Below are 10,940 nucleotides of genomic sequence, written 5' to 3' on the forward strand. Positions count from 1 at the left end.
GTTCAACTTTTGATGGCTGCAATGTGGTTTTTAAGAAATTTATGTAATCTTTTTCTGACCATCATTACAGTAATTTAACATGGGCTAAATCTCTTTCCAAGAAGAGAAATAAATATATAAATAAAGCAATGTGACATAAAGTTTGTAATATAAAAATTGATGTTTTTTTGTGCGATATAATGAAACCCTGCAAGAAAACATCCTTCGCAAATTACATGAATTTAGAAATGACATTGACTTTTGATTTCCATAGTAAACCATCTTTCAGTTCATCAGCCTCTCAATTGTGCAACTATGTTTTACTAATTGAATATTTTGGACTCCATCTATAGTATTTTGTTGGATTTTACCTTATTACTTCATTTGAATTTAAAATAACCTGTGTAGGCTATGTACCATAAAACTCCAGAGGGCACTATTCATATAGACTTGCACATTTGGCAACACGGGAACCATCTATTCAGTAGCTTTGATAAATTTAAATACACATTGAAGTTTAACATCATGAAAGATCTGCATTAGCACAATTTTTTTTTTTTTTTTTTGCTACCTGTTTTCTGAAAACAAGCCCAGATGCAAAAGTGTGTTTTATCATCTGTGCAGGCGAGGAATTGCCTTGGCTTCCTTAGGAGGCCCAATTTATGCAATTGGAGGATTAGATGACAACACTTGCTTTAACTATGTGGAGAGATACGACATAGAATGTGATCAGTGGAGTACAGTCGCACCAATGAATATTCCCCGTGGAGGAGTTGGCTCTGTGGCTCTAATAGTAAGTTATATGGCAACTCGCTCATTGGATTGCATTGCATCACATCCCTAATCAAATAAGGAAGATCTGGTATATTCATATCTTCAATGTGCACATATCGATTATATACCATATTATTTTACAAAATGCTGCTTTCTTTCAAGATTCTGATCTACCATTAGGATAATATATAAATTCAAAATATAACGTGATATGTTTTTATTTTCTCTTTACTTAGAACCATGTTTATGCAGTAGGTGGCAACGATGGAGTAGCTTCTTTATCTAGTGTGGAGAGGTATGATCCACATCTGGATAAGTGGATAGAAGTTAAAGAGATGGGTCAACGAAGAGCGGGCAATGGAGTTAGTGAGCTCCATGGTTGCTTATATGTTGTTGGTGAGTGGATGGTATTTCTCTGGTCTAATTTATCACAGGATATACAATGACAGTGTTATAAAACAATACAATAACACAAATTATAATGCATTTAGGTTCAAGTAGGAACTGGCCTAAGGTTTGCTTTTGAATTCTTAGGGTTCACATTCATTCTTTTTTGCTTATATCTTCCTCTTTCATGTTTGAAACTTCTACCTCCATGTAGAAGTTTAGATATACTTGCTACTCCTAGGATCAATCTCTTACCTAAAGTAAGAGATTACATTCAAATAAGATACATATTTTTTAATCTAAGGGCACAAATTCAATGTGCTTTGCTAAAATCTTTAAAGATCTAAGGCATGTTTTTCCCATTTCAGGGGAATTATGTTGACTCTTTTAAGGTATACCTAATGGGTGTTGGCATTGTTATATTGATTTATGACCTACTGAATTACAGAGTTGGAAGGAACCAGAGGGCAGTGCTTTCTCAAACTTTAATATACATATGAATAATATGGAGGTATTGTTAAATTGCAAAGGAGGGACCCAGATTCTGTGTTTCTATCACTTCTGTAGTGATAATTGATGCCACTTCTGGTCCATTCACTTCCAATGTAAGGTTTTGAAAGGACCAAGAGATGGCAATAATAACGCCTTTCTTTCAGAATTGTTCTAAGAATTGGAGGTAATCTATGTTATGCATCTCAAAATGCATCTGGTACTTTGTAGTTACCCAATAAATAGGTAGCTATATTAAGATTAGTAATTCCTTTACCGAGGAAGAAACAAATTCAGAGTTTGTTACTAGCACATGTCATACTTACATTGATGTAAATTGTTTGGTGTTACATAACTTAGAGTTTTTGAAAAGAGAGTAGGATAGTGTTAGCATTTCAATATCTGCAGGTAATAAAAGTAATGCCGAATTTTCCAGTGCTCATGTGTGTTAAAAATAGTTTACCTTTAGATCTTGCCTGATCATAGCAGTTCTGTGAAGTTGTCAGACTCAGAAAGAGTGAATAATTTACTCATAGTCACATGCCTAAACAAGGACAAAACTGGAATTTGGACTTGGGTCAGATTTTCCAATACACAGTTGCCATATCACAGCACCCTGTTCAGCACAGGCATTATATGTATTATGTCAGTAGGAATGTCATTGTTGCTGTTACTTTTAAATGTAACCTTGTAGTTGGAACAGATTTCGTAAGAATAAGACTGACTCAGGTTGAAATTACAAAAACCCCTCTTAGTCTTCAAATCCTACTTGAAGCAAGTATGGTTGATTTGAATAAGAAAGCTTTGGAGGTAACCGTATGCCCATGTCTCACAAGCTAGTTGCATCCTCTTTTCCTCTGCTTTGAATTCTTCCTTATACATTTATATGCATTACCTAGAGAAATGATAGGGAGCCAGTGCAAGAGAGGGCTGTGAAAAATATAACCAATAAAAACTTAATCTTTTGCATTAGCATGAGCAATAATTAAAACTAAACTCTTATAGTGAAAAAATGCTCTGTATCATGGTTGTGGTGGTGATGATAGTTGTTATCATTTGTTGATACATTTGCTAAAATTTGTCAAATTATGCACATAAATTCGATGAATTTTACATCAGCTGATTACATCAAGTTAAACCCATTAGAGAAGTTGCCTGTTGATATTCCTTTTACTAACCTTGTTTCTACATAAGCTGATCGTAACATCAACACTTTCTGTCCTCAGGAAAATAGGCCTAGTCACCAAAGAGAACTGTTACCCATGTAGACTGAGATAGAACCTAAAGAGACATTTATTTGTAGAGGAAAAGCACTGTTAAAGTAGCGGTCTATGCTTAACCCTCAGGGATATTATAAATAACACTGCTGGAATGGTCTGCAGAGAGGACTGTCACCACCTACAGTACTATATCATGAGAGTGTACTTTTGGCAAAAATTGGTAAGGATTCAATGCTAGAAACTTCTGGTCAAGATGGAGGCATAGGTACATACACTCTGACTTCCTGCACAACCAAAAGGAGGACAACAACAAGTTTAAAAAAAAAAAAAACACGCAGAACTGTGAGAAATTTGAACTGTATGGAAGTCTGACAACCAAGGGGTTAAAGAAGAAATGGGCAGCCCGGGCAGACAGGATGCATGGCAGGACGGCAGCTGGAGGACCGGGAGGGCATGATGGTGGCTGGCTGGCAGTCCCACATTTGCATGCAGATAAACCCAGAGGAACAATAGAAGAGGGAGACGGACATGCAACCCAGGGTTCCGCCGTAGGAAAAGAAAGCCTCAAAATCTCTGGCTGTAAAAAATCTGTGGGGGTTACAGTAGCGGGAGAAACTCCCAGCCTCACAGGAGAGTCTGTTGGAGATGCACGGGGGTCCTAGAACATAAACAAACCCACCCACTTGGGAATCAGCACCAGAAGGGCCCAGTTTGCTTTTGGGTAGCAGGGGAAGTGACTGAAAGCCTGCTGAGATCCAAGCAAGCGTCATTGGCCCCTCTGTGATCCTGTCCCACGTACAGCATCACAGTGCAGTGACCTGTGTTACCCCGCCCTGGCAAATACCTAAGGCTCCGCCACTTACAACATAACAGGTGTGCTGAGACAAAGAAATATGGCCCAAGTGAAAAAACAGATCAAAACTCCAGAAAAAGAACTAAGTGATGAAGAGAGCGCCAACCTATCAGATGCAGAGTTCTAAACACTGGTGATCAGGATGCTCACAGAAATGGTTGAGTATGGTTGCAAAATAGAGGAAAGAGTGACGTCTATGCAAAGTGAAATAAAGAAAAATATACAGGGAACCAACAGTAAAGAGAAGGAAAACCAGGACTCAAATCAATGATTTGGAGCAGAAGGAAGAAATAAACATTCAACCAGAAGGAAATGAAGAAACAAGAATTCAGAAAAAATGAGGAGAGGCTGAGAAACCTCCAGGACAATTTCAAGCATTCCACTATCCGAATCAGGGATGCCAGAAGGAGAAGAGAAAGAGCAAATAATGGAAAATTTATTTGAAAAGATAATAAAGGAGAACTTTCCCAGTCTGGCAAAGGAAATAGACTTCCAGGAGATCCAAGAGCTCGGAGAGCCCCAGAAAAGCTGGACCCAAGGAAGCACACACCAAGGCACATCATAATTACATTACTCAAGATTAAAGATAAGGAGAGAATCTTAAAAGCAGCAAGAGAAAAGGAGACTGTTACCTCCAAAGGAGTTCCCATCAGACTATCAGCTGATTTCTCAAAAGAAACCTTACAGGTAAGAAGGGACTGGAAAGAAGTATTCAAAGTCATGAAAGACAAGGACGTACATCCAAGATCACTCTGTCCAGCAAAGCTCTCATTTAGAATGGAAGGGCAGATAAAGTGCTTCCCAGATCAGGTCAAGTTAAAGGAGTTCATCATCACCAAGCTGTTGTTATATGAAATGTTAAAGGTACTTATCTAAGAAGAAGATCAAAACTATAAACGATAAAATGATAAGACACAACTATCAACAACTGAACCTAAAAGAAAAAACAAACAAACCAAAACAAACGAAGCAAACAACTAGAACAGGAACAGAATCACAGAAATGGAGATCACATGGAGGGTTATCAGTGGGGAGGGGGAGAGGGGAGAATGGAGGTGCAGGTACAGGGAATTTAAGAAGCCTAATTTGTAAGCACGAAATAGATGGGGGGATTAAGACTAGTATTGGAAATGAAGAAGCCAAAGAACTTACGATCCGTGAACATGAACTAAAGTGTTGGAGGAATGCTGGTGGGAGGTGGGATGCAGGGCAGAGGGGACTAAAGAAGAGGAAAAAAAATGGGACTACTGTAATAGCATAATCAATAAAATATACATTAAAGAAAGATTTCAATCCTAGTTCACCATTTCTATGTATGGCAGCAAGTATCGTTTCAAAGGAAACAGTTGGAAAACTTTAACGTATTTAAATGAGTCAAATGACTTAATGTAGTTTATTCTCTTCTCAAGCCCTGTTACTGTTTAAAAATATAATAGTACACACATATACACACAGAGAAGAATCTCGGTGCTGTCTTGCTCATAGGAAGCTAAGGAAAAATTACAGGAATGTCTGTTTTATTTTTCCTTTTCTCTTCAATTATCTTCTTAGATACAGGACTCCAATGTTTCCCACATTAAGATTAAATCCTTGTATTGCAATAAAATACTATGTCAGTTATCATGAATTGTAGAAAATATTTAACAGGAGTTGGTAGTGGTGATAGGTGTTGAGGTGAATTTTTTTCCCTGATTTTCTGTTTTCTAAAATGTTTTTAAACGATTAGGTTTGTAGAACTGAGCCTTAGCAGTTAATTTCTATAAAATGTCATGCTCTAAAAAATTTTTTTCTCTCTATAGGTGGTTTTGATGATAATTCTCCTCTGAGTTCAGTTGAGCGGTATGACCCTCGAAGCAACAAGTGGGATTATGTAGCAGCACTTACCACTCCCAGGGGTGGAGTGGGGATCGCAACAGTGATGGGCAAGATCTTTGCAGTTGGTGGTCATAATGGCAACGCATACTTAAATACTGTAGAAGCATTTGATCCAGTGCTGAATAGGTAACTTCTGTTATCTCTATGCTTTAATGGGATCTTCCAGTAACTGAGTATTTCACAGTGCTAAAATGCTGCTAGATGAAATTAACACAAAACATTTGGGATATCTCATCTCCCTAAGGAAGCTTGGTGTCTTTCAAAACCAGTCCCTTAATAGGCAATTTTTATCTTGTTGGTATTTGAGTAAAGTAAATCATGCTTTGTTTTGAGGTAACATTCTTTCTCTATCTTTTCAGGTGGGAACTGGTTGGATCTGTGTCTCATTGCAGAGCTGGAGCAGGTGTAGCTGTGTGTGCCTGTTTAACTAGCCAAATTCGAGATGTAGGTCATGGACCCAATAATGTGGTTGACTGCATGTGATTTGAGTTTCAGCCATCAACGATTTAGTCCTGTGTGATAGTCAAGGATGACCAGGATTCTGTTGACCATCTTTGAACAACTTTAACTACTACTAGAGTCTTATTTAAATGTAAACTGTTGTATTGTGACTAAGTGCAACTTCTGGAATAGTAGGTAAAGGATTATTAGTAATTAAGTTAAATTTATTTCTTCCCACTTTAGCAAATAATTGAGTAGGGAAGGAAGACATTCTAACCTGAAACCATACCTTCTCTGAAAAAACGTTTAAAGTCATGCCAAATGTTGAAATTCCCATTTTAAAAAGTGTGGATGAATCAAAATGTAAAACAGTCATTTGCTGAATTTTACATCTCCTTTTACCTAAAGGTGTTAACCTTAGGCAGTGGATTTTTCCTAGAGGGCAGATGAGAAGCTGTTCATCAACATCAGGATTTTCAGGATACATAAGAGACCTCCTTTTAAAGAGCAATTCCATTTGGTGCTGATGAATTTATGCCTTGCTTTTTTTCTAGTTGATTTTTGAATTTCTCGGATATTTACAGAAGTAGAAACTCTTTCTGCATGCCACTTGGCTGCATTTTCAGAAGCTTATAGGAGTGTTACAAGATCTTAATTTCAGTTTGACTTGTTAAGACACCAAAAGACCTAACTGAACTAATTCTTCCACCTGAACGAATGTACACTTTTATTTTTTCATCTCATACAAAAAGGAATATTTACATACTAAGCAAAAATTGAACCAGAGTAAATACTAGAGGAAGGCTTTAGAGTTGATGTTATTCTGTGCCCAATCAAAAAACCTTGAGGAAAAAACGGTACTGCTTACGTGACTCCCTCGTGAGGGGAACCTGAAAATATGTTCAACTCTTTTTTGACTTAATCTTTTGATTTTGAACTTCCTTTCTTGCTATTTGCCACCATCCTGGTGTTTCTAACTGTACAGAATCTGAATTTATTATCAGAACAATGAATGCATTTTTACATAAACCCTCTATAGACTATAGTTTAGTGATTAGTTCAAGTCCATCATTACCAGTAAAAGATACCGTTGGTAAGACAGATTTTTCCTATTTTATTTAATCCCCTTTGGTATATTTATTGAACTTTAATTGAAAATATTTCTGTACATTAACTTGAAGCCAGGATATTCATATACCTACTGATTAAACAGCTTTTCATGGTTTTAACCAGCATTATAAAATGTCCTATTCATTATATGTATATATTTTTATAAATATTTATGAGGAATATTAAAATATTCTATTTTGTATTTGCAATGCAGTTTGATACCTCTCTTCTAGACCTTTCTAAAGTTTCCTTTAGTCATGCCTTAGAATTTAGTATAACTCACTGCTGGTCAGTCTTCTGGTTCACAGAGAAGCAGGGGAGCGAAGAACACAAACCCCATCCAGCCAGCCCCAAAGTTCATTGCCTACTAGCTCTGGCGCTCCTCATTAAATGGCAACCTGGGCTTGTTAGTGCGGTAGGTCAAAAAGCCACAATACAAAAGCCAGTGCCTGCTAGGTGTAATAGACCCTCCAAAAAAAAGGCAAATTGTAAGAGAGCTCAGGGTAGCAGAAAAAGGCCTTTCATGGAGCAGATTTAAAAGTTCCCAAATTATGCCATTTTTTTGCTCTGAGCCTATAGACAAGGTCATGTGTCATGCTGGATCTGGACCAGTGTTCTCTTCTATAACTACAACCATATTCAGTCAATCCCAAAAGTGTTTAACTCTACAGCATTTACTAGACTGGCTACAACTGGCTGGATGTACAGAGTAAGTCTCAAAACCTGGCTTCAACTGTGTATTTGTCATATCTAATGGCTTTCTTGCATTACATTGCTTATCTGGCTGTGGTTACTAGTTAGTTATATTTATTTTGTGGTGAAGGGGATTTTGATCTTATTTCTAAGATTATTTAAAATATTTTTTTCTTTAACATTTCTGCCTTTGTCATGTGTATAGAATTTAGGAACATAAAGATGTTACATTTCCAATTCTGGTTTTTATTTACACAGTACTCATCCAACACACTAAGTTGGTACCCCAGCTACCCATAAAATATGAACCACTTATGAGAGAAGTCGCGTGAAGTAAACCAAACACGTGGCTGTTTGTTACATTACGTGGGCAGTCAGAAGCACAGCTTTGGAGGACCTGACAGTGGTCAGAAAGATAAAGAGTGGAATCATATGCACAGTCTTTTTATTAAACACACCTTCTTGGAGATATGAAATGAGAATCAGGCTGAAGGAATCACTCAGGTGAAAGATGATTGTATTCATAGGTGTAAAGAGATGAAATATTCTAAGATGGCTCCTTAATTGTGAGGCCTGTAACTTTAACCTCAAGATGTTAATAATGCCTATCAAAAAGTGATTATAAAATAGAGCTAAACTTTCAAATTGTACATGGAAAAAAGAAAACATGAAAATTTGCATATTATTTCTTCAAGATACATTTCTAGGTGATTTTGTGTGATTTTCCCATAGTCATTAAACCACTGCTTTACTATTGCACTGCCACTTTAAAAACAAATTACTCGATCTTGTTTTTTGACTCATTTCACTATATTCCGTGTAACTAATTGATTATTTTTTAATATTTGAATAAACTTTGTATTCCCTCTGAGTATTATTGTTCATTCTCTTAATTACCAAATGTATTTTGAACTTAAAATGCTGTTAAATGTCTGGTTAAGAGATTGTTGAAATTGCATAAACTACCCTTGTAAATGATGAACATGAAAATTTTTCTGTTCCTTTGTCCACTGTGTGTTATATGGTATAGAATGCATTTAGAATCTCTTTCATGTCTTATCAGTTAAGAATGTTTCTGTGATTTTTCATCTCAGACTTTGAAAGAAATTATTATTGGGATGCCATTGGCTTTGTCTCTTTTTCCCTTTATGTGGAGTTACAAGCAGCAGTAAAACTTCAATATAATATTTTCTTAAAACTGTATGTAAATTTGTGTAGTAATACTCCAGAGCAAATCAAAATAATAAATTATCATATACACTATCAAGTATTGAGCTCAAAGAGTTGGGTTCCTATCAGTGCTATTTATTGGTTAAAATATATTGCATGCATCTATTATAAATAGGAACATCTTTCTATACAGTCAATAAAACTTTGCTTCTCATTGATTACTTTTATAGAATCTTATCAAAGCAATGTAATTCTTTATTCTCCATCTCTCAAATACAAATCAATTTAGTAAGCTGCAATATTTTTCTCATAAAAAGGATCTTTCTGTTAAACTGAAAATAAGAAGATTTTTACCCTTGCAGAAGTTAAAAGGTAACTGATAAAATCAGTCACTAAGCAATTGTACCTTCAGCAATTGCAGACTTGTACTATATAGAAATGAGATTCTTTATGCATTAAGATGAATGTTGCCCACCTTGGTAGTAACTTTGTGATGATATATATATATATATTTTTTTGTTTTGTTTTGTTTTGTTTTGTTTGTTTTTTTTTTTGCCATTGCTAAAAACTTCTCTGAAACTCCTCTTTGAAAAAACAGCCTAAAGAGTCCATTTGAAGTCATCTAAGAGAATTGGTCCCACGATAGTCATGTTAATTTTGAGTAGGGTCTTACCTTGATTACGGTATTGTGGACTTTATTCATCATATCTGATCCAAAATATTTTATGCTTATCACAGGTGAAATCTACCCTCAAAGAATGTTTTCTTTCACTGGAAATTTTTTTCAAAAGTAAACAGTTTTAGTGGAAGAGTACTAAAATTACCCTGAGCCAATAGTAACTTCAATAAATTAAGTATATAGCTTCTTTGAGGGCAAACTGTATTTGAATGCAAAAAATTCTGGTGGTTTTCATTGCTGTTTTAACAAATCACCCTTCTATTATTTTAATAGTTGAGACTAAATTCAGTTTACCTGAACAAACACTTTAGAATATGAGGAATTTCTTAAATTTGAGTACTAGTCATAGGGAGTATTGATATGTGTAATTTTTAAATGTATAGTCTGTACCACTTTATAATAACATTTTAAATAATATTTTAATCTCTACGATAACTCTGAATTTTAGGTTTAAAAATGGCTTCAAAGACATTATTTCGGGATTTACAACTGGTCAGTCGTTGGCTGACCAGTGTTCTTTATTACTGAAAAAGTTCAGTGTTCCAACTAACCAGCTATTTAACTCTGCTTCCATAAGATGGTATATATACATTTATGGGGAGATGGTTTGCTTTTTCACAGTCTTAGTAGTATAAAGGTATTTCTGGTCACCATATTTCTCCTTTTTTGTCACTCTCTTGTTATTCTATTGAGATGTAATTGACTTATTAGTTTCAGGTGTACAGCATAATGATTCAATAAGTGTGTACTGTGAAATGGTCCCCACAGTAAGTCTAGTTAAACATCCATCACCATCCATAGCAACTTTCAAGTATATAATACAGTATTACTAACTGTAGTTACAATGCTGTACATAACATCCCCAGGACTTAGAACTGGAAGTTTATGCCTTTGCTTTCCTTCACCCATTTCCCCTACTCCCTTCAACTGCCTCTGGCAGCCACTGGTCACTATATTTCTGTATGTAGTATTTGATACATATACAAAAATACACGTAATGTGGACATTATTGAGTGTACTAATAACATACTTATGTACCCACTCCCTAATTAAGAACTAGAACACTTCTGGTAGGACTGACTCTACATTAGCGTTCCTTCTCAATTCCAATTCCCAGTCTGCGCTTCTACCTGAGAGGCAAGTACCCTGAATCAATCATTAGTTTGCTTTTCTCCTTCAGTTTTTATACATACATCTCTAAGTTACATACTGTTTCCTTTTGTTGGTGAGCTTTAAAAAAAAAATAGTATATAGTATACTGATATGTATG

The 10,940-nt window shown here is 35.7% G+C and overlaps 1 protein-coding gene across 1 annotated transcript in view; it reads left to right on the forward strand.

The window, feature by feature from the left end:
* KLHL8 (kelch like family member 8) overlaps nt 1-6,149 on the forward strand; it is a 47,384-nt gene extending 41,235 nt beyond the window's left edge. Inside the window, exons 7-10 of the mRNA XM_054591767.1 lie at nt 604-772; nt 990-1,149; nt 5,502-5,703; nt 5,937-6,149. Of these exons, the coding sequence (XP_054447742.1) occupies nt 604-772; nt 990-1,149; nt 5,502-5,703; nt 5,937-6,060 (655 nt within the window). The 3' untranslated portion in view covers nt 6,061-6,149. The remainder of the gene's footprint in view (nt 1-603; nt 773-989; nt 1,150-5,501; nt 5,704-5,936) is intronic.
* Nucleotides 6,150-10,940: the final 4,791 nt, after the last annotated feature.

This window comes from Pteronotus mesoamericanus, unplaced genomic scaffold, assembly GCF_021234165.1.
Source record: "Pteronotus mesoamericanus isolate MK-2021 breed Mesoamerican mustached bat unplaced genomic scaffold, CSHL_Meso_final scaffold_232, whole genome shotgun sequence".
In the NCBI taxonomy this organism is placed as follows: domain Eukaryota; kingdom Metazoa; phylum Chordata; class Mammalia; order Chiroptera; family Mormoopidae; genus Pteronotus; species Pteronotus mesoamericanus.